A 24,489-nucleotide genomic window follows, 5' to 3' on the forward strand; every position below is an offset into this window, starting at 1 on the left:
TGTGTGTACCTCCTCTTGATGTAGAGGCAGTCAGTCAGGGTGGGTTGCAGCTGACAGTAAGTATAACCAACAATTCACTTCAGTTAAAATAAACATCCTCTGCAGAAAGGTTTAACCTCATCTCAATTAAAAGGCATGAAGGTAATGTGCCACTTAGCCTTTCAATGACCACAAAATAAGCCCCTAAAAAATTTAAGGAGAGAAAAGGCATGCTGTGGAGCTTGCCATTGCAGAATTATAACTCCTGGGCACAAAACTAAAAGCAATGACAAAACAATAAAAGCCCTCTCACAGACAGGTTTTATTTATTGTTTTTATTAACATCGCTTAAAAAAAAGGCTAAAAGCAAAATAACAAAAAGTTGACGATGTCGCAATTGCAACCATTTCTTTCAAGGGTAGAAAATGCTGTTAACACTAAACAAAATTAGTTAATCTGTTTATGTCAAGCATTAGATTCATTTATATACAGAGGATTCGGTCGGTGTGTGGGGGTCCCTCCATTCTTCAGGTTCATTCAATGTTTTCAGACGAATCCCTATCAGTCAGTGATGAACTGGAAACAGAGCACAGCCGAGTGAAATTAAACACCTTCAAAGCAGAGTTGTAAGTTCTACTTCACATATTTCTCCATGAATTTCTTGTGGAACTCAGAGCGCAGAGTGTCGTTGACAAAGCGTTTCTCCCTGCGTGCCTCATCCACTCCCTTTGCACAGTTCTTGAACACTACATCATCGTCCCACCTTAGAGAGAAAGAGACAGGAGAGGATATAAAACAACTGTCATCCACAGCCATGCCCCAGGCAGTTGTGTTTGTGTGTGTTTACCTCCTCTTGACGCTGAAGGCAGTCGGGGTGGGGACTATCTGTTGCTGCTGCTGCTGCTGCTGTCCTGCCAGGTTGAGCAGAGGATTCCCACTCAGGATGTTCTCCATGCGGATCCTCTCCTCCTCAGCTTTCTGCTCCCGCTCCTGGTACAGGACACGAAACGTGTACAGAGAGGACCAGGTGCAAAGCTCTCATTGTTGCTAAGATCAATACTTTAGCCACTTTCTGATTGGCCTTGATAAAATGTTCAAATAGTTACTTGCAAGCATCTCAAAAATCAACAAAAACAGTAGACATGTATAAAGGGCCAGTCCTGAGTTGAAACAAATGTAACCACTCTGAAATTCATAGAGCTATAGATGCAAGGACTGACCAGCCAATATATCAACATTAGTTTCATGCATGTTTTCAGGGATTTACTCCAATCTTATATTTTGGGTTCTGATGGGGTTTGACAGTTGAATCAATATGTATATATCCAAGTCAGAAAATGTCTGACCAGGATTATACACTACAATGACGAAAGAATATGGACACCCCTTCAAATTAGTGTATTCGGCTATCTCAGCCACACCCGTTGCTGACAGGTGTATAAAATCGAGCACAGCTATGCAATCGCCATAGACAAACATTGGCGGTAGAACAACCTTACTGAAGAGCTCAGTGACTTTCAACGTGGCACCGTCAAACAAGTCAGTCCGTCAAATTTCTGCCCTGGTCAACTAAGTGCTGTTATTGTGAAGTGAAAACGTCTAGGAGCAACAACAGCTCAGCCGTGAAGTGGTAGGCCACACAAGCGCACAGAACGGGACCAGTGAGTGCTAAAGCGTGTAACACATAAAAATAGTCTGTCCTCTGTTGCAACACTCACTACCGAGTTCCAAACTGCCTCTGGAAGCAACATCAGCACAATAACTATTCGTCGGGAGCTTCATGAAATGGGTTTCCATGGCTGAGCAGCCGCACACAAGCTTAGGAACACCATGCGCAATGCCAAGCGTCGACTGGAGTGAGGTTAAGCTCGCTGCCATTGGACTCTGGAGCAGTGGAAATGCGTTCTCTGCAGTGATGAATCACGCTTCACCATCGAAGTCCGACGGCCAAATCTGGGTTTGGCAGATGCCAGGAGAACGCTACCTGCCAAAATGCATAGTGCCAACTGTAAAATTTGGTGGAGGAGGAATAATGGTCTGGAGCTATTTTTTTTTTTTATGGTTCGGGCTAGGCCCCTTAGTTCCAGGGAAGGGAAATCTTAACGCTACAGCATACAATGTCATTCTAGACTATTCTGTGCTTCCAACTTTGTGGCAACAGTTTTGAGAAGGCCCTTCCCTGTTTCAGCATGACAATGCCCCGATGCACAAAGTGAGGTCCATACAGAAATAGTTTGTCGAGATCGGTGTGGAAGAACTTGACTACCTGCACAGAGCCCTGACCTCAACTCCATTGAACACCTTTGGGATGATTTGGAACGCCGACTTAGAGCCAGGCCTAATCACTCAACATCAGTGCCCGACCTCACTAATGCTCTTGTGCCTGAATGGAAGCAAGTCCCCGCAGCAATGTCCCAACATCTCGTGGAAAACCTTCCCAGAAGAGTGGAGGCAGCAAAGGGGTGGACCAACTCCATATTAATGCCCATGTTTTTGGAATGAGATGTTCGGCTAGCAGGTGTCCACATACTTTTCAAACAAAACAACCCATTAATTTAGCAGGTCAATTGAGCCCTATTCTCTTCTACTACTCAGCAATACCGGAGAAAGCCATTTGCACTTGGCTGGATTCAACTGGCACGACTGTGACCGTGCAGCTATTGATTATCTTGTAGCGACTCGTATCTCTGCATTGGCGGCCTTACCTTGCGTTCCTGCTCCTCAGCCCGCTCCTTCTTGATCTTCTCCAGTTCAGCCAGCAGAGCTGCAGTGTCATCATCATCACTGTCCTCAGAGTCATCATCTTCTTCATCATCCTACACCCAAAAACATAAAACAATAAAAGGTTAGAGGCTGAGCTTACATTTTTTTTTTTAAAGCACAGACTTTAATGTGACAGGTGGATGAACATGTGGCACCTACGTCAGTGAGGGGGTCGTCTGCATCAAGGTTGGCAGCAGGGATCTGATCTAGTCTGGGCCTCTTTGAGGACGAGGATGAAGATGTGGTGTGTTCTGAAAATTAAAAAGAGAAACCACAATTTCAATGATACTTGCTTGAGATGAAAGCCCCTGCAGATGACTCATGTCAACAAAAAATAACCTTTGGGCATAATGGTATGTCAGATGCTAAATTCTCTTGATCTTCTTTACACACAGCAGACAATATTTTACATTCAGTTCAATCTTTACCTCAGGTCTGAGTTTATGTGTATGCCTGGATACCCACCTCTAGGTCCCCTCTCTCTGGTCTTCTCCCGGACAGCAACACGCTCCCTCTCCTCCAGCTCTCTGCGGAAGTCACGGGCACGCACCTCCTCGGGGGCATCCTGGGTGGGCTGTCTGAGGGGATGAGACAGGGACACAGTGAGACATCACTTTACCGTCAACCAGAGGGACCTGTTCCCAACAACTGGTGCAGTGCAGCACTAAGCCATATGGTATGGGGAAAGACTGATGCCAAGATGTCAAAACACAACAAGAATAGGTTTTGTTACTTGTGTCACTCACCTGTATTTGATCTTTGTGTGACCAGGCAGATCTCGGCTTGAGTACTGTTTGGACAAGGCACTGAGATCGCCCTCTCCCTTCCCTCTCCCTCCTCTCGCTGGCTCAAACGTTGGTCTCGCGGCTGTTGTCATTTTTGGTAGCTCTAAAAATAGAAAACCCAAGGAAATATAGCTAGCTAGCGAGAACATAAATGGCAACAGATACATAACTAATCACCCATTAACACATCAAATCACTTGACAACGTCTTTTTATGTCACGTTAACATAACTCAATACGTATTTAGTTAGCTAACTCGCCATGATGAAACAATCAAACGGTGGACGTCTGAGATACAGAGTAGCTGGCGAGAAACGTTAACTAGCTAGTAGTACTGTACTTAACACAGACATCTAGGCTAGCTAGTTATATGGCTAGCTAACCAACCGATACAGCTAGTTAGTAAAGCAAATTTAATAACGATTTCCGCATTGCGTGGAATTTAGTACAAACTTGGTATTGATTATTGCTGTGCAAACACCAACACAGTCGTCTACGCTAAGTAGTAAGTTATGTGTACCGGGGTTGTTAGCTAGCAAGCTGGCTGACAGCTAACGTTAGCTTTACTATCTTTTCAGCGAGAAAAATAAGTCATACAGTAACCACAGCTACAAGTTTACAAAAATAATATAAATATATTATTATTATTTTTTAAATAAAATCAACTAGCTAGCAAGCTAATATGGAATAATTTCGAGGAAATGTACCTTTTTCCTCACACTATGAGGAAGAGAAAGGCCCTGTAGATGTAAATAGTGACGTCACGCCGTCCTTCTTCTTCTGTGGGTTTTATGGCGGACTACAACCCAAAAAAAGGTGTATTGCCGCCACCAACTGGACGGGTTGAAACGTGACGTTACGCCGTATGCGAAATTTTCTTTCGTAGGATAGCCGGAGCCAAAGGCATTAACATTAATGACTTACGTCGGTTGATTGGTGAGCCTTCTTGGGTGTGTGACGTCTCCCAGATGCACTTTTACCTTTCTACAAACGGTCCGTATGTTGCTTTTTGTACTTTCAAGAAACTGGAAACAAAAAACGAGGTCGAATCATGATGTCAGTGATCTTCAATTCGGAAAGTTGGAGCTGTAGAAAGATGCCTGAGTTTCCAACTTCGAATTCCCGAGTTGGATGACCATTCAAAACGATTTTTCCCAGTCTGAGTTTTTTAAAATATTTTTTTGAGTTCCCCAGTTATCTTGAATGCACTGAAGTCGGAAGTCAGAGATTTCTGAGGTCCCATTTGTTTTGAACGTTTTTAACTGCATTTTTTAACTGAGGTGCAATCTGAATGAGATGGCTGCCAGTATAGAGTACCACAGTATGAGTCATAATACCCACAAAACCTAGCGGTCAAACAGAGAAATGGTTCCAATCGTTTTTCCACCATTCATTTTTCCCATAGGGGATTTTAGAAACACTTAAAATAGTAAGATGGCGCTGACAGATATGGCAGCTCTGCTTCTAGCTCCTAAGCAACTTTGCAGTATTTTGTTTTTTGGTGTGTTATTCTTACATTATTAGCCCAGAAAATGTTTTGTGTAACTACATACAGCCGGGAAGAACTTTTGGAAATCAGAGCAGCGGTAACTCACCAGCATTACGACCAGGAATACGACTTTCCCGAATTGGATCCTTTGTTCGTAGCCCTCAGGGCAATTGAACTTATTCCAGAGGCTGCTCCAAAACACAGCGTAGTGGAGAAGAGGTATTCGGAGTGGATTTCTAGTTCGACTCAGGAAAAGTGCACACCATCCACCACTTCTGAGTATATTACTCGCTAATGTTCAGTCTGGATAATAAAGTAGACGAGCTCAGGGCGAGGATCTCCTTCCAGAGAAACATCAGGGATTGTAACATACTCTGTTTCACGGAAACATGGCTCTCTCGGGATATACTGTCCCCGTTCATACAGCCGTCTGGGTTCTCAGTACATCGTGCAGACAGGAATAAAGGCCTCTCCGGGAAGCAGAAAGTCGGGGGTGTATGTTTCATGATTAACTATTTATGGTGTGATAACATACAGAAACTCAAGTCCTTTTGTTCACCATACCTAGAATACCGCACAATCAAATGCCGACCGTATTACCACCAAAGGGAAGCCGATACCACGATGGCCCTCAAAGAACTACACTGGACTTTATGCAAACTGGAAACCACATATCCTGAGGCCACATTTATTGTAGCTGGGGATTTTAACGAAGCAAATTTTGGGAAAACGCTACCGAAGTTCTACCAACACATTGACTGTAGTACTCACGCTGGGAAAACATTGGACCACTGCTACTAAACTTTTCGAAATGCCTTCAAGGCCCTCCCCCGCCCTCCCTTCGGCAAATCTTATCACGACTCCATTTTGCTCCTCCCTTCCTATAGGCAGAAACTCAAACAGGAAGTACCTGTGCTAAGGTCTATTCAAAGCTGGTCTGACCAATCGGAATCCATGCTTCAAGATTGTTTTGATCACGCGGACTGGGATATGTTCCAGGTAGCCTCTGAGAATAACATAGACGAATACACAGATACGGTGACTAAGTTTATCAGGAAGTGTATAGGAGATGTTGTAACCACTGTGACTATTAAAACCTACCCAAACCAGAAGCTGTGGATAGATGGCAGCATTCGTGCAAAACTGAAAACGCGAACCACCGTATTTAACCATGGCAAGGTGACTAGGAATATGGCCGAATACAAACAGTGTAGTTATTCCCTCCATAAGAAAATCAAACAGGCAAAACGTCAGTACAGAGACACAGCGGAGTCGCAATTCAACGGCTCAGACACGAGACGTATGTGGCAGGGTCTACAGACAATCACAGACTACAAAGGGAAAACCAGCCACATTGCGAACATCAATGTCTTGCTTCCAGGCAAGCTAAACACGTTCTTTGCCCGCTTTGAGGATAACACAGTGCCACCGACACAGCCCGCTACCAAGGGCTGTGGACTCTCCTTCTCCGGTGATGACGTAAGACATTTAAGCGTGTTAACCCTCGCAAGGCTGCCGGCCCAGACAGCATTCCTAGCCGCGTCCTCAGAGTATGCACAGACCAGCTGGCTGGAGTGTTTACGGACCTATTCAATCTCTCCCTATCCCAGTCTGCTGTCCCCACTTGCTTCAAGATGTCCACCATTGTTCCTGTACCCAAGAAAGCAAAGGTAACTGAACTAAATTACTATCGCCCCGTAGCACTTACTTCTGTCATCATAAAGTGCTTTGAGAGGCTAGTTAAGGATCATATCACCTCTACCTTACCTGACACCCTAGACCCACTTCAATTTGCTTACCGCCCCAATAGATCCACAGATGATGCAATCGCCATCACACTGCCCTATCCCATCTGGACAAGAGGAATACCTATGTAAGAATGCTGTTCATTGACTATAGCTCAGCATTCAACACCATAGTACCCTCCAAGCTCATCATTAAGCTCGGGGCCCTTGGTCTGAACGCTTCCATGTGTAACTGGGTCCTGGACTTCCTGACGTGCCGCCACCAGGGGGTGAAGGTAGGAAACAACACCTCTACTTCGATGATCCTCAACACAGGGCCCCACAAGGGTGCGTGCTCAGCCCCCTCCTGTACTTCCTGTTCACCCATGACTGCGTGGCCACGCACGCCTCCAACTCAATCATCAAGTTTGCAGATGACACAACAGTAGTAGGCCTGATTACAAGACAGTCTACACAGGGAGGAGGTGAGGGCCCTGGTAGAGTGGTGCCAGGAAAATAACCTCTCACTCAATGTCAATAAAACAAAGGAGCTGATCGTGGACTTCAGGAAACAGCAGAGGGAGCACGCCCGTATCCACATTGACGGGACAGCAGTGGAGAAGGTGGAAAGCTTCAAGTTCCTCCATCAAGGACATCAACCACCCGAGCCACGGCCTATTCACCCCGCTATCATCCAGAAGGCGAGGTCAGTTCAGGTGCATCAAAGCTGGGACCGAGAGACTGAAAAACGGCATCTATCTCAAGGTCATCAGACTGTTAAATAGCCATCACTAGCTGGGTTCCACCCAGTTACGCAACCCTGGACCTTAGAGGCTGCTGCCCTATATACAGTGGGGAGAACAAGTATTTGATACACTGCCGATTTTGCAGGTTTTACTACTTACAAAGCATGTAGAGGACTGTAATTTTTTATCATATCACTTCAACTGTGAGAGACGGAATCTAAAACAAAAATCCAGAAAATCACATTGTATGATTTTTAAGTAATTAATTTGCATTTTATTGCATGACATAAGTATTTGATCACCTAACAACCAGTAAGAATTCCGGCTCTCACAGACCTGTTAGTTTTTCTTTAAGAAGCCCTCCTGTTCTCCACTCATTACCTGTATTAACTGCACCTGTTTGAACTCGTTACCTGTATAAAAGACACCTGTCCACACACTCAATCAAACAGACTCCAACCTCTCCACAATGGCCAAGACCAGGGAGCTGTGTAAGGACATCAGGGATAAAATTGTAGACCTGCACAAGGCTGGGATGGGCTACAGGACAATAGGCAAGCAGCTTGGTGAGAAGGCAACAACTGTTGGTGCAATTATTAGAAAATGGAAGAAGTTCAAGATGACGGTCAATCATCCTCGGTCTGGGGCTCCATGCAAGATCTCACCTCGTGGGGCATCAATGATCATGAGGAAGGTGAGGGATCAGCCTAGAACTACATGGCAGGACCTGGTCAATGACCTGGTCAATGACCTGAAGAGAGCTGGGACCACAGTCTCAAAGAAAACCATTAGTAACACACTACGCTGTCATGGATTAAAATCCTGCAGCGCACGCAAGGTCCCCCTGCTCAAGCCAGCGCATGTCCAGGCCCGTCTGAAGTTTGCCAATGACCAACTGGATGATCCAGAGGAGGAATGGGAGAAGGTCATGTGGTCTGATGAGACCAAAATAGAGTTTTTCGGTCTAAACTCCACTCGCTGTGTTTGGAGGAAGAAGAAGGATGAGTACAACCCCAAGAACACCATCCCAACCGTGAAGCATGGAGGTGGAAATATCATTCTTTGGGGATGTTTTCTGCAAAGGGGACAGGACGACTGCACCGTATTGAGGGAAGGGTGGATGGGGCCATGTATCGCGAGATCTTGGCCAACAACCTCCTTCCCTCAGTAAGAGCATTGAAGATGGGTCGTGGCTGGGTCTTCCAGCATGACAACGACCCGAAACACACAGCCAGGGCAACCAAGGAGTGGCTCCGTAAGAAGCATCTCAAGGTCCTGGAGTGGCCTAGCCAGTCTCCAGACCTGAACCCAATAGAAAATCTTTGGAGGGAGCTGAAAGTCCGTATTGCCCAGCGACAGCCCCGAAACCTGAAGGATCTGGAGAAGGTCTGTATGGAGGAGTGGGCCAAAATCCCTGCTGCAGTGTGTGCAAACCTGGTCAAGAACTACAGGAAACGTATGATCTCTGTAATTGCAAACAAAGGTTTCTGTACCAAATATTAAGTTCTGCTTTTCTGATGTATCAAATACTTATGTCATGCAATAAAATGCAAATTAATTACTTAAAAATCATACAATGTCATTTTCTGGATTTTAGATTCCGTCTCTCACAGTTGAAGTGTACCTATGATAAAAATGACAGACCTCTACATGCTTTGTAAGTAGTAAAACCTGCAAAATCGGCAGTGTATCAAATACTTGTTCTCCCCACTGTACATAGACTTGGAACCACTGGCCATTTTAATAGGGGAAGACCAGTCACTTTAATAATGTTAAAATCATGTTCACATACAGCTTTACTCATCGCATATGTATATTTTGAATTCTATTCTACTGTATTTTAGTCAAGGAGGGGGCAGAGCCAAGCACGCACTAACGAGATCCTATAGGCACGTTCTAGCACATATTTGCATATTTCCGTTAGGGAAAGGGAAGGGAAAGGGGGATACCTAGTCAGTTGTACACCTGAATGCATTCAACTGAAATGTGTCATTCGCATTTAACCCAACCCCTCTGCTGCCTTAATTGACATCCAAAGCCTACTCTGTGACATGCGTGTGTGCAAGAACTCAATTCGCCTCCTTCTAAACAACAGTATTGTTTTTTATTTGGCAAAGGGTAAAATCTACATGACTTAGTCCACTCTGTTCGTAACATATTCTAGTTTTGGGAACAGAAGACAGTATTGAGATCAAACGTTTAATTAATGAGAAAATTTGCGTAATGTTAGCCAAAATCCAACTTCTCCATCTGCCGGTCATTGGTCTTCCTCTCATTACCATATTTGGCAGTGAGTGGAAACGCCAAGCAGATGCTTCACACTTATACATCCAATGAAATATCTGGCTCATTGTTCTGTGGCATTATCATGTCTAGCTAACCAGTTGAACCTCTTAGATCAAACAGCAATTTTGAAACCCGATTTTACAGTATGTGTATTTGTGGGAGACATTTTTCTAAATAGCCTAATTTTCATGCCACAGTTTTTCTATCTATAATGAGTTATTAAAATGTTGACTGATGCTACAGATACACACATACATCAAGTTACCAGTATGCATGTTGATATATCAAATAAACAGAACACATAGATGTATTTGTAACTTCTTTATTGTTTTGAAAATGCCCTTACAGGCACTGTGTGAGGTACAGTTTCAGTTGCACTGTTGTCCTTTTAGCTTTTTTGGGGGGGGGAGGCAAATGACAATGTGACTTTGATGAAGGCACGACCTCCCAAAACTATTACAACAATCCTGAAGCACAATCTGGGAAAGAGAGAAGTGCAGCTTTCACTCTCAGACCAGTAGATTATAATTTTGTAAAGTTTGGACAACTCCGCTTCCATCATCAGTTATAATGCAGATGATACATATTCTAATTGGTATTGTTAACACAAGATATTTATTAAAATAAAATATGGAAAACTCTAAATTTAAAGGGAAAATCCACTCAAACTATTTGGGTATTTTTTTCTTTAGTCCACTGTTAATACAGCATCATCATGATTATGTGTACTAATGAAAAAAATATCCCTTTTAAAAGGTAGGTTGGCAAAAAGTAAACAGTACTTTGGTGAATGTCATCTGAGTTCACAATGGCATTGATTAAACATTGTAATTAAACCTATACGTGGGGGGGTGCTACAATATGACACATTTCACATCTGAGAAATTAAATGCAAGAAAGATTTGAGAGGGAGAGGATTTAAGGAAATACTGACATTTCTTGCATATTTCCAACTGGGAGTTTTTTTTCCTACAGTAAATATCTGCAAAAATGATTGACACTGCCATCAGCAGTTCCTACATTTGCAGATACAGATGTGCAAAGAGCAACAATCATTCACAAAAACACCAGGATTTTTTCAACCCTACACTGGTGAAGAAATAAGCATCAAATAAATGCTGGTGAGAAAGTTAACAGTGCAGATTTTAGGATTAGGAATACACTCATGTGGTGATACTTCAGTAATTATAAAACAAAACAAAAACAAAGAGCACATTCCCAGCATTACGCAGTTCTAAAAATGTACTTCCTAATGGAATATAAAAATGTTTTGAAATTGTCTCATGGATCTAACATCTGTACACGGCATCTTTGGTAGAAATAGACAAGTATGCTATCTTAATGTCTTACAGACCCAGTGAGAAACATTAGGCACAGAGCAGGATGAGAGAAGTCCTAAAATTGCTGATAATGTTGCCACAAAATCTTGTGCGCTACCTGCTGTGATTTATATTCTGTATTAGGACAAACATTGCAGATAAATAGTTCTCTAGAAATATTTTAATTAGCCAGATTTATTGACAAAGCTATAAATATACTGAAAAGCATAACTATTCTGTCACAGCCTTTTAAAGGTAAACTCAGCGATATGACAGATGCATAAAGTAAACAGCATAGTGGGTCAATTTCTGCAACAACTAAGAGTGATGAAGCGAGAGGTTCAACTTCTGTTTTGGTCTCGTGGCTACCACGCTGTAAGTGTGAAGCGAACTCATACACATGCGAAGATACTGTGTGGGACTGTTAGAGTGAAGTCTTGCATCTCACTCATCTCAATAGCTGCGTTGCTGCTCATGGCAACGTCATATAGCTGAGTCTACCTTTTTAAATTGCAAAAAATGTAAAAATATTGCACATTTTAAAATAGTGCCACAAAAGGGCTTGCTCTCTCAATCAGATAACATTTTAATCTTGCACCTGATATTGGTGGGACTGTACCAAATCAAGGCATTACATTGAGGTATATTCTACGTTGTGCAACACCGTTTCCGGCTATTCAGTATCTTCCTTAGAGCACAGTGCAGTACTTTGAGGTTGCTTGGATAAATATATATATTTTTAAAGTTTGTCATGAACTCCAACCCCTTTACTATGTCACTAAAGCCAAACTGGCAATACAATTTTGGCAAAAAAGGATGAGAAGTCAAACGTGCACCCGTTTTCACAATTTTTACACACTCACAGTAGGATTTCCTTCATTTTCACATACTTCCTCTTTTAAAAGGGCATTAAGCTAAAAGAAAATAGGTCAAAGTCCCCATCCAACCATACAGTAAGAGGCCAGTGTTAGAGACATGTGCCTGGTAGTGAGACAGTTTCCTGGTTCCCAGAGGCTGCATTCCTGGGGTTCTGGAGAGGGGTAAGGCCAGTAGCGGTGTTGGGCGGACGTGGGCTGGGGTTTCTATTGGTCAGGTGGAGACAGATGGCCCGCTGTGGTTGGTCAGGTCATGTAGCGTGTGATGGCGCGCAGGGCATATAGCAGTTCTGCCTGCATCCTGGCCTCCATTAGGAGTAGGTTCACATGGACCTGGAATGGGCATGGTGGCCAGAGGATTAGCATACCATACATACTATAACACAGTGCAGTTACTTTATATAACTGGAATGGTATGAACTGCAGTATGGACAGCCATTGAGCTGTAAAATGGATATGCATTTGCAGAATGTAGCAGAAGGCTATAAGAGACAAAAGACATCTCACTGAGTCGGATATGTAAACCAAGTGAGATTCTGTTGAGAAACGTTTTAATGGGGTCTGAAGGAAAAGATGCTTGTACAGACATAATTACTAACTAAAGTGAATGCTGCTGTCCTCATTACGTCAGGGATGAGACATTTGTTCCAGGTTGTCTTGACCTGAGCATTAAAAACAAGACAATGACCCACTTCCACACTGCTGGTTCTAATAATAACTCGAGCTCGTCTTTTATCTCTTTCAGCCTAGTCAGATGCCAACAGGGGGCCTCTCTGCAGAACAACTCAAAACACAATAACAGCATGTTCCTGCGGCCAAGAGCTTCATTTCCTCCAGCTCTGCTCAATAGTCCTAGTGTACTCATGAGCCAAAGCCTCCTGCAGAAACACAATCTAACAGCATGACCAGCCCTGCCACTGAACTCTGGCCTAGTTACAAAGACATATCAGGATTCACAAGATCCTTTTTGTGGCTGTTGACAGTGTAAAGCAAAGCGTTGTTTTTCAAAGGATACACACGTACATAAACACCATACAATTATACACTCTGACAAACACGAGCATCTGCAGTTTTCTAACCTTCTCGGAGTGGCGGAACTGCCTCCAGTAGCTGTCGTACATGCGACGAGTGGTCCTCTCTGGATAACACGTTACGGTCTTTATATAGACCTTCAGACTGCGTTCCAATAGCTGATTCACCTCCCCATAGTCATAGTCATCATATCTGCACAGGACATCAAGCCTGGAGCATCACTTTACGGTCTGCTATGGACTACTTCAGGGCTTCAATAAACACTTACTCACTCATTTAAATATTATCATTATCACACTAACTTGATTAATGCTAAGTGTCCACACTTGATAGTGAATGACAAATGTATGTGACAGAGAGGGCACTGATGCCTTACCTGATGCCATACATGCAGTGCACGTAGTTGAAGAGTGCACGTCGGAGCATGGTGGTGTCCACGTCCTCGTGACTGGCCATGTTGTAGTAGGTCAGGTCACACGCTGTCCGGAACTTGTCATCCAGCAGCAGCCCGATGTCTGAATACAGCCTGTTGACCAGAGAGAAACCATGGTCCTCCCACGAGTAGTCCTACAGACAGAGACAGAGAGAACGCGAGAAAGCGAGTGAAGTTGTTCAGGCATGACAGTGGAATTAAGGTTTTCCATTATCACCCACCTGTGCTCTAAAAGTTGGTGGATTGTCTTCCCCGTGTCGAGCAAAGTCCTGGTACCCGAAGGTGGCATCTTCCACAAACTGAGACACTTTGGATGTGGGCATCACCTCATCCTCCAAATCTGCAGAGTCATAATGGAGATGGATCATAATCAGTAATCACGTAATCCCTTTACTCAGTGAGAGAGAGACAACAGGAACAGGTGTGGTTGCAGTACCTCCAGAGCCCACCAGTAGGCTCTCTTTCTTCTCCTTCTCGAAGCGTGTGGCCATCTCCTCCTGCGAGGCCTCATCCTCCTCTCTCTCCTCCTGCAGCCTCTTCATTCTGTCCATCAGCGCCTCCAACTCACTGACCGAGTCTGTGTTCTGAAACACACACAACAAACCAGAACTCTATTATTATGACAATAGAGTTACACATACTTCGATACATTTCCAACACAATCCCTACAAACACACATAATTAAATCTCACCTCAGGGCTGGTACTGCTGAGATCTCGGTCCAGGTGATGGTCGCTGGCCAGGTCACATGTACAGTAGTTGCTGATGTAGACGGCCTGGAAGCCGTTGGTGTTTTGTGTGTCAACCTGGGGGTTGATGCCACTGCCAAACACAAAGCTGGCCAGGGCATGGAAATGGGCCAATATGACCACAGCATGGACCAGCTCTGCCAAAGACCAACTGTGCTCGCCTGTCTTCACCAAGTTCTAAAGTAGAGGGGAAGAAAAAGGTTTGGTGTGAGTTACTTTGTGTGCGTATGTGGATAAAAGTCGTGTTTTTGAATAGATACAGTATGTGCATATGTGGATAATGTACTTGAATATGTGTATGTTTTATGCATGTCTGTGTTCTAACCTGAATGTGCTCCTTGGTGATGAGCCACGGTCTGTGTGCTAGGAGCTTGTTGATCTCGTTGAGGTTCCTCAGTCTCTGAGGGACGTACTGCAGGCCCTTCAGCCAGTCCAGACACACCCCCATCCTGTAGAACTCACGCACATGCAGAGACACCAGGAAGGAACACTGATGACGCGCTGCAGCCTGCAGAGAGAAAGAGGGGAGGCTTTCATATTTCTATTATTTATAGCCTACTGGGAAAACTCTTCCCTTACTGCATATACTATATTGTTTTCTACTGTCTAAACTATTTATATTCTTGTTCTATATACTATAGGTGTCTGGCTAGACTGTAAACTCTCCTTCCAGACTCGCATTAAGCATCTCCAATCTAAAATTAAATCGAGAATCGGCTTCCTATGTCGCAACAAAGCATCCTTCACTCATGCTGCCAAACATACCCTCGTAAAACTGACCATCCTACCGATCCTTGACTTCGGCGATGTCATTTACAAAATAGCCTCCAACACTCTACTCAACAAATTGGATGCAGTCTATCACAGTGCCATCCGTTTTGTCCCCAAAGCCCCATATACTACCCACCACTGCGACTTGTACGCTCTCGTTGGCTGGCCCTCGCTTCGTACTCGTCGCCAAACCCACTGGCTCCAGGTCATCTACAAGTCTTTGCTAGGTAAAGCTCCGCCTTATCTCAGCTCACTGGTCATCATAACAACACCCACTCGTAGCACGCGCTCAAGCAGGTATATCTCACTGGTCATCCCCAAAGCCAATTCCTCCTTTGGCTGCTTTTCCTTCCAGTTCTCTGCTGCCAATGACTGGAACGAATTGCAAATATCACTGAAGCTGGAGACGCATATCTCCCTCACTAGCTTTAAGCACCAGCTGTCAGAGCAGCTCACAGATCACTGCACATAGCCCATCTGTAAATAGCCCATCCAACTACCTCATCCCCATACTGTATTTATTTATTTATCTTGCTCCTTTGCACCCCAGTATCTCTACTTGCGCATTCATCTTCTGCACATCTATCACTCCAGTGTTTAATTGGTATATTGTAATTGCTTCGCCACCATGGCCTATTTATTGCCTTACCTCCCCCTTATCTTACCTCATTTGCACACACTGTATATAGACTTTTTCTACTGTATGTTTGTTTATTCCATGTGTAACTCTGTTGTTGTATGTGTCAAACTGCTTTGCTTTATCTTGGCCAGGTCGCAGTTGTAAATGAGAACTTGTTCTCAACTAGCCTACCTGGTAAAATAAAGGTGAAATAAAAATAAAATAAATATTCTGGGTAGTACTGTATTTAACAGTCCTGTTTCAGTTGGTATTCACCATGTAGCTGGCATGGTAGACTTATATAAAGCATACATATTGCCTGTATATGCATGATCTATACTAAATTAATATTTTATATGCATGTTGTATACTGTCAATTCTAAGCATGACTTATTTTAAACTGCACATTGATTGTTTCCACATGGTTCTTTAACAATGCATTGCATTCAGCTGTTCCTCCTGACATAACATGCTGTGTCGTGAAGAGTGAGGGGGCAGACTTTGGCCTAGTTGTGGGCCACATCAGGAACTGGGTGAGTTGGAGGTGGGCTGGGAGGACCCTCTGAGATGACTGCATAACAAAGCTCCACAGATGGAGGTGTTGAGTGGCCAGTATGCCTAAGCGCGCGCACACCTCTCCCTCTCCCTCCGGGGAATCTCAGCACTGAGACGAAAGTTTAAACACCATAAAGAAAAATATAATCCGTCACGTCGGGACAGCCATTGGATGTTAGGGAAATGGGTGAATATGGAGATGATATAAAATCAGTAGAAGATGTGTTAGGTAGGTCTCCTGAGCAGGGAGGGAAAATCTAAGAGAGGACGTGTCTATGCAGGAGACATCCCCCTCGGCTTAGCTTGACCTTTGACCCATCCTGTATCATGCAGCTTCAGGTAGAAGTTGCCTGTAGGATCAGCTTACCTTACCTATATACTAACCTCAACCATTGCAGGGAACAATGGCTGCGTCTGAAATGGCACACTATATACAGTACACTTCTTTTGACGAGTTCCCAGGGCTCTGGTCAAAAGTAGTGCTCTATATAGGGAACTATGATGCAATTTTAGACACACCCAATGATAATCTGTTGTTCATCCTACTCCAGTGTTTACCATGATGGCGATGAAGTGTCGGCAGTGGAGAGGCAAGGGGCCGTCCATCCTCAGCAGGTAGAACTGGCTGTGCAGGAAGGACTCCAGGTAGTGGGGGTGCAGTCCCATCACCTGGGTCAGGTGGTCCACATGGCCCGACGGAGAGTAGGCCTCGGCTAGGAGCTGCTCTGTGAGGGGGTCCACTTGGGACGCCTCCACAATCTGGAACCAGGAAGGAGGGATAGGGGGAAGGGGTCCGGCAGGACAGGGAAGAGAGAGGTTTCAGTTAGGCAGTGTGTATTGAAATCGTGTTACAGTAAAAATGCTGCTGCTGTAATCTAAAATATGGTTTACACCTAAATTCGAGGCTAGGAGAAGATAAAGGTGGCAAGAAAGACAAAGGGGAAAAAGGTCTAGAGATTAAACAAAGGTGACAGAAAACGAGAGTGTAAGCAGGACAGGGGGAAATATAGCTTAAAGACAGAACGAAAGCATTTTCTCACCTCTTCCTTTGGAATGAAGGCACTGGGTCCACTGGAGAAGGGTCGCGGCACTCTGACTCCTTTTTCCTGAGATGAGACAAGAGCGGTAGATAAGGAAACTGGGTTAGCTAAGGAACCATAGTACACAAGGAACTTAGATGTACAACCCCACTTTAAGCACAACCTAAATGAACTCAGCCATGTTGGGAAACAAAGAAAAAAAACTTAAATTAAGTGAAAAAGAGGGCATGTACAGTACCTTCGGGAAAGTATTCAGACCCCTTGACTTTTTCCACATTGTATCAATTTTAGAATATGGGCTAATGTAACAATTGTTTTTTCCCCCCTTCAATCTACACACAATACCCCATAATGACAAAGAAAAAATGGGTTTAGAAATTTTTACAAATTAATTCAAAATAACAAAACTGAAATATTGCATTGACATAAGTATTCAGACCCTTTACTCAGTAGTTTGTTGAAGCACCTTTGGCAGCGATTACAACCTCAAGTCTTCTTGGATAGGATGCTACAAGCTTGGCACACCTGTATTTGGGGAGTTTCTCGCATTCTTCTCTGCAGATCCTCTCAAGCTCTGTCAGGTTGGCTGGGGAGCGTCTCTGCACAGCTATTTTCAGGTCTCTCCAGATATGTTCGATCGGGTTCAAATCCGTGCTCTGGCTGGGCCACTCAAGGACATTGAGACTTGTCCCGAAGCCACTACCGCGTTGTCTTGGCTGTGTGCTTAGGGTCATTGTCCTGTTGGAAGGTGAACCTTCGCCCCAATCTGAGGTCCTGAGCGCTCTGGAGCAGGTTGTCATCAAGGATCTCTGTACTTCTTTCCCTCGATCCTGACTAGTCTCCCAGTTCCTGCCGCTGAATGAAAAACATCCCCACAGCATGATGCTGCCAGCACCATGCTTCACTGTAGGGATGGTGCCAGGTTTCCTCCAGACGTGACGCCAAAGAGTTCAATCTTGGTTTCATCAGACGAGAGAATCTTGTTTCTCGTGGGAGTCCTTTAGGTGCTTTTTGGCAAACTCCAAGCAAGCCATCATGTGCCTTTTGTCTGGCCATTCTACCATAAATACCTAATTGGTGGAGTGCTGCAGAGATGGTTGTCCTTCTGGAAGGTTCTCCCATCTCCACAGAGGAACTCTGAAGCGCTGTCAGAGTGACCATCGGCTTCTTGGTCACGTCCCTGACCAAGGCCCTTCTTCCCCGATTGCTCAGTTTTGGCTCCAGGAAGAGTCTTGATGGTTCCAAACTTCTTCCATTTAAGAATGATGGAGGCCACTGTTCTTGGGGACCTTCAATGCTGCAGAAATGTTTTGGTACTCTTCCCCAGATTTGTGCCTCGACACAATCCTGTTTCTGAGCTAGGACAATTCCTTCGACCTCATGGCTTTGTTTTTGCTCTGACATGCACTGTCAACTGTGGGACCTTATATATTCCAAATCATGTCCAATCAATAGAAATTACTACAGGTGGAATCCAATCAAGTTGGAGAAACATCAAGGATGATCAATGGAAACAGGATGCACCTGAGCTCAATTTCAAGTCTCATGTCAAAGGATCTGAATGCTTATGTAAATAAGGTATTTATTGTTATTTTGTAAATGTGCAAAAATGTCTAACCTGTTTTCGCTTTGTCATTATGGGGTATTGCGTGTAGATTGCTGAGAAAAACATTTAATTGAAGCAATTTTAGAATTAGGCTGTAATGTAACAAAATGTGGAAAAAGGGAAGTGGTCTGAATACTTTCCGAATGCACTTTATAGAAGTGAGATTTGATATGTAAATGGAGAGCAGGTAAACCCAGCGGGTAAGAGCATTGAGCCAGTAACCGAAAGTACACTGGCTCAAATCGCTGAGCCGACTAAGTGAAAGATCTAACGATGTGCCCTTGAACAAGGCATCTAACCCTAATTGCTCCTGTAAGTCGCTCTGGATAAGAATGTCTGCTAAGTGACTAAAATGTAACAGCCAGGCCTTTGTGCATCAATCCGTTTGCTCAGAGGTAAAGTAACCCCCTCCTCTTGTAACCTTTTGAGATAAGCAAACAGCCTGTGTGCACACACATTAGCCATGGAACATTGGGATCAAGTCCTGGGCAGAGGAAAGAACGGCAGCTTTATGGTTCACATTGTCGTGTGTGTGTGTGTGTGTGTGTGTGTGTGTGTGTGTGTGTGTGTGTGCATGCGTGCGCGTTTGAGTCTGGCATGTTAAAGTGTGGATTTATGTTAGGTTGTGTATGTCACACCTGTACATCTATTGAACTTAATGTACTGAGAGCTCTGAGGAGAGAGGGAGGTTAAAGAGATCTCTTCCCAGAGGCAGTGGTGTAAAGTAACTAAGTAAAAATACTTTTAAATACTACACTGAACAAAAATAGAAACGCAACATGTAAAGTGTTGGTGCCATGTTTCATGAGCTGAAATAAAAGATCCCAGAAATTGTCCATATGCACAAAAAGTGTATTTCTCTCAAATTTTGTGAACAAATTTGTTTCGTACACTAGCCCCACAACTGCAGACAAATTAGTTTCGTACACACGTCCAACTAGCCCCACAACCGCAGACCCCACGTGTAACCACGCCAGCCCAGGACTTCCACATCTGGCTTCTTCACCTGCGGGATCGTCTGAGACCAGCCACCCAGACAGCTGATGAAACTCTGGGTTTGCACAACCGAAGAATTTCTGCACAAACTGTCAGAAACCATCTTAGCCCAGCGTGCTCACCCTTCTCACCAGGGTCTTGACCTGACAAGAGTTTGACGTCGTAACCGACTTCAGTGAGCAAATGTTCACCTTCGATGGTCACTGGTACACTGGAGAAGTGTGATCTTCACAGATGAATCCCGGCTTCAACTGGCGTCATGTGGGAGAGTGGTTTGCTGAGGTCAGCGTTGTGAACAGAGTGCCCCATGGTGGTGGTGGGGTTATGGTATGGGCAGGCATACGCTACGGACAACTAACACAGTTGCATTTTAGCGATGGCAACTGATTGCACAGAGATACAGTGACGAGATCCTGAGGCCCATTGTCGTGCCATCTATACACATCTATACACAATTCCTGGAAACTGAAAATGTCCCAGTTCTTCCATGCTCAAGAGACATGTCACCCATTGAGCGTGTTTGGGATGCTCTGGATTGCATGTTCCAGTTTGCACCAATATCCAGCAACTTCGCACAGCCATTGAAGAGGAGTGAGACAACATTCCACAGCCCAGAATCATCAGCCTGATCAACTCTGTGAAGGAGATGCAAATGGTGGTCACACTAGATACTGATGGATTTTCTGATCCACAACGCTAACTTATATATATTTATTTTATACATTTTATTTATTTTTTCTCCACAATTTTGTGGTATCCAATTGGTATCCAACTGCAACTCCCGTACGGACTCGAGAGAGAGAGAGAGAGAGGTGAAGGTCGTGCCGTGCGTCCTCTGAAACACAACCCAGCTTCTTGCTTCTTGACACAATGCCCGTTTAACCCGGAAGCCAGCCGCACCAATGTGTCGGAGGAAACACTGTACACCGGGTGACCGTGTCAGTGTGCACTGCGCCTGGCCCGCCACAGGAGTCGCTAGGACAGGGCCTGGACTCGAACCAGGATCTCTAGACTACTGCGCCACTTGGGAGGCCCCCTAACTTTTTTTTTTAAAGGTATCTGTGACCAACAGATGGATATCTGTATTCCCAGTCATGTGAATTCCATAGATTATGGCCTAATGCATTTATTTCAATTGACTTATTTCCTTATAGGAACTGTAACTCAGTCAAATCTTTGAAATTGTTGCATGTTGCATTTTATATTTTTGTTCAGAAGGATAGTAAAACAAATTGGGGACATGACTAACCCTAACCCCACAAGAAAAAATACTATTTTAGATTTAGGGATTAGGTTTAGGGAACACAGGATTTTGAATGTGAATCAATTGTTTGGTAATTGGAAAATGTACCAGTTTCTCTAGTGATATCACAGTTGACATATTTAGTCATGTTCTACCGACTCCAGGAGAATCCTTTTTTCAAACAATGCAAGACGTTTTTTTTCTCACTTTATTTGGAATGACAAACCAGATAAAGTTAAACGAGCATATTTATATAACGAACATGAGCATTAAAACTATTAAATATTAAGACATTAAACCTCTCTTAAAGCCTCCATTGTACCAAAATTGTATCTACTGTAAATCCAAATAGGATTTCTAGCAAGCTACTAAGAGAGGCCTATCCTATGTTTTAAGAGTGGTATCTTTGCCTTTTTGCAGACTAAAACCTTACATTTTCAGTGGATTGACAATGGATGCCTGTTTAAAGTATCCTCCTTTTTAAATGAAGTCATACAGAGTTGGCTACAATTTCAATTTCATCCTCCAGAAAAGGCAGATATAATATTACAGCAAATAATATAGCTAAAGTCCAATATACCGATAGAGAAAAAATATATACAATTTTTAAAAAATGTACATGAAGGGTATACTATTTATGAAGGACATTGTAAACAAGAACTGTAAAATGATGTCACACAAGCTAACGACAGTGTATGCTCAATACATATGTGGGTGGAGGAGAACGAGTCAGAGAGACCCCTCTCTGTTCCAGTGGCATATGTCTTATTACATAACAGACCTTTGAATGTGCCTTCTGTCAACAGACAGGCAATTTCCCGTGAATTTAGCTAATTGGGTTGAAGCCCTGTGTCTCCCACTGCCACCGGTGACACACACAGACAGAAATGCCCTGTGCTGCAGACAGGTGCAACCTGGTAGTAATCCCTCCCTCTTTCTCCCTATCCCCCTCTATTCTCCTATTCTCTCTGCCCTCTGGCCCTTTGTGTGTGATGTGTGTCTGTTGCTGGGGCAGCGTGGCTGATGCAACTACCTGAGATGATACAGAGAGATGTGGCTCAAGTGCTCCTATATATCCTGGCCTGTGCAGATCTAAAAAAGAGCCTGGACCCGTCTGTCTCCATCACACAAAAAACAAATAGACAGTTGTAATTGTGGGATAAGTATTTGTTAAATAAGTAATAAAGTAATCAAAAACAAGAATCTTAATCATAATTAAAGATAAATTAAGTAAAATGTCAAGTGTCAGTTTTATCTCTCAGTAAACTCTAATTTCCAACCAATAGGTTGTCTGTTGAGAACAACCTGTATGAAACCTTTTGGGTTTTAACCTACAAAATAAAATATGTATAGTTTCTGCCTTTACCAGTATATGTATATCTGATTGAGGCATAGAGTATTTACCAGTATCTATTGGTAAATGTAGAAGGCAGACATTAAAGTTTTTTTTTTCTGTCAGTGATGTTTGTCATGAAAGGGCTGACTCTGTTGTGCATACAGACAAAGCTGTCTCTAGGCATTGTAATCTGTATGTCCTCATGTTTTGTTGTTAAACCGATAACTGTGGCAACAGGGACAGGACAGAGTATTGATGCATTCATTGACTGAGAGCTGCTTTTGAAGTTCTTCAACAGAATGTTGTTTTTCTGTGGATTTAGACCGAAGTAGAGATTTAGAAAGAAATAGGAATTAAGAGGTGGATTTAGATAAAAGTAGGGATTAACTAGAAATATACCAAAACATTTTTAGAAATGTACTTGAAATGAATATTACACTTGAAGTCAATAATAATTGTTTTTTAAGTACTCTATGAAAGATTACAATCATTTTAGCATATAGGTTAATGGTATAGTTGTCCAAATCTATACACTCACATGCCTATACAAATATTACCACTAAATGTAAATACAAATGGTACTTCACAGTGAATCTGCAGAGAAAAGGGAAGTGATGCAGTGGAAATATGATCACAATGCTAAACTAATATCAAAGGCAGTCTCTATTTGTTCTGCTAAATGTTTTTGAGTACATTAATTATGTAATGGATATGTGCCATCTGTGTGCGAAATGCAGATACATTTCTAATGAGTCTAACATTTACATGCAGTGAGTGAGTGAGACTCTTATCAATTCCCCCCCAACTCTATTGCTATCATACTGATTGATGACCATCCTGGGAATTAAATCAATGCCAATGGAACAATCTTTGCAGATTGTTGTCTGAATGGAAAAACAGCCTGATTGTCATCAAATCTGTTATTAACTTTCATGTTGTTCTTGGACTGCAAAAAAGCCCATGATCAATGACTAAATTATTAGATTTGAGATGATTTAAAATAGGCCTAAATCTAAAGCAATTTAGATCCTGAAGCAATTATATAGATGATGTTGAAATACAGAATGTAATACAAAAATATCAGTAAGGGAAGGATCAGACCCAAAAGAAATGTGTTTGCTGTCTGATTCAGTAGATCTAATCAAAGCCTTCTAGAGCCTATAGGCTACTTACTGTACTCCTGCAGATTCTAATTGAAAACTTAATAGGGTGCAATGATTGTTTTATCTAAATTGGAAGGAATGACTAATCACCTTGAAAAAAAATGCTATTGCTCGACTAGTAAAAATAACATTTGGAGAAATCAATCTGAAAACACCATACCTTTTTCCTTATCACCTTTTGACAGATGTTACACATGTGAAATGGGTTGGGGGAGGTGGAGTCCGCACTGAAGCTCATGCTGGCCGCCACTGTAACCGTCGTATAAACTGTACTTTAAATAACTGTAGGCCTATGTCACTCTCTTGCAGGTGTGGTAGTGGTGGGTTGGGGAGACCGAAGAGTTGTTAGATCACGAAGCCGTTTTTCGAGAGAGGTATACGGAGGCTCTGTCTTCCCCAGTCTCACTCACCACACAAAGCCAGGCAGTTCCGTGAGCAAACTTCTGACTTTGCTCTGCCGGATGTGCCAGCCAATAGCGACGCACAACAGCTAGAGGGGTGTGTTTGCGAAACAACATGCGCCTGCTGTCTTTAGTTAGCTATTAAAGCGATAACTTTCCACAACCCGCATCCTTTTATTAGACCCAAGACAACTAAAAAGCAACTTGAATCCGTACCAAATAAAGGAAAAAACAACCTTCAGCAAAATAATCAACTTTGATGACTTTTCTTTGTGTTATCCTGTATAGATAAATTACAATGTGTTTGTCATAAGTCATTTCATTTGGATAGAAGAGCATGGATAGAACCAGGATACAACATACTCTGGTCTACAAGGTTTGTTTTAGTAATAGGCAATAAAGTTTTACGTAGGTGTGTGTGTGTGTGTGTGTGTGTGTGTGTGTGTGTGTGTGTGTGTGTGTGTGTGTGTGTGTGTGTGTGTGTGTGTGTGTGTGTGTGTGTGTGTGTGTGTGTGTGTGTGTGTGTCTCTGTGTGTAAACAAACAAGATGAAAAACGAAGGCTCAGTAATTTGCAGAGCA

General features: G+C 43.2%; 2 protein-coding genes across 2 annotated transcripts; both read right to left on the reverse strand.

Moving 5' to 3' along the window:
* Positions 1-283: 283 nt before the first annotated feature.
* Positions 284-4,308, reverse strand: cwc15 (CWC15 spliceosome associated protein homolog). Its single transcript, XM_038990019.1, has 7 exons — positions 4,234-4,308; positions 3,489-3,630; positions 3,208-3,320; positions 2,902-2,993; positions 2,685-2,795; positions 827-969; positions 284-742 (listed from the first exon to the last, which is right to left on the reverse strand). The coding sequence occupies exons 2-7, from the start codon at positions 3,617-3,619 to the stop codon at positions 613-615; spliced, it is 720 nt and encodes a 239-aa protein (XP_038845947.1). The 5' UTR covers positions 3,620-3,630; positions 4,234-4,308; the 3' UTR covers positions 284-612.
* Positions 4,309-10,115: 5,807 nt separating this feature from the next.
* On the reverse strand, positions 10,116-23,892 carry LOC120045120 (sestrin-3-like). Its single transcript, XM_038990012.1, has 10 exons — positions 23,669-23,892; positions 17,165-17,230; positions 16,683-16,883; positions 14,505-14,687; positions 14,123-14,356; positions 13,867-14,014; positions 13,652-13,770; positions 13,374-13,564; positions 13,045-13,189; positions 10,116-12,298 (listed from the first exon to the last, which is right to left on the reverse strand). The coding sequence occupies exons 1-10, from the start codon at positions 23,744-23,746 to the stop codon at positions 12,212-12,214; spliced, it is 1,452 nt and encodes a 483-aa protein (XP_038845940.1). The 5' UTR covers positions 23,747-23,892; the 3' UTR covers positions 10,116-12,211.
* Positions 23,893-24,489: the final 597 nt, after the last annotated feature.

The sequence above is a fragment of the Salvelinus namaycush genome, chromosome 3 (genome assembly GCF_016432855.1).
Source record: "Salvelinus namaycush isolate Seneca chromosome 3, SaNama_1.0, whole genome shotgun sequence".
NCBI lineage: Eukaryota > Metazoa > Chordata > Actinopteri > Salmoniformes > Salmonidae > Salvelinus > Salvelinus namaycush.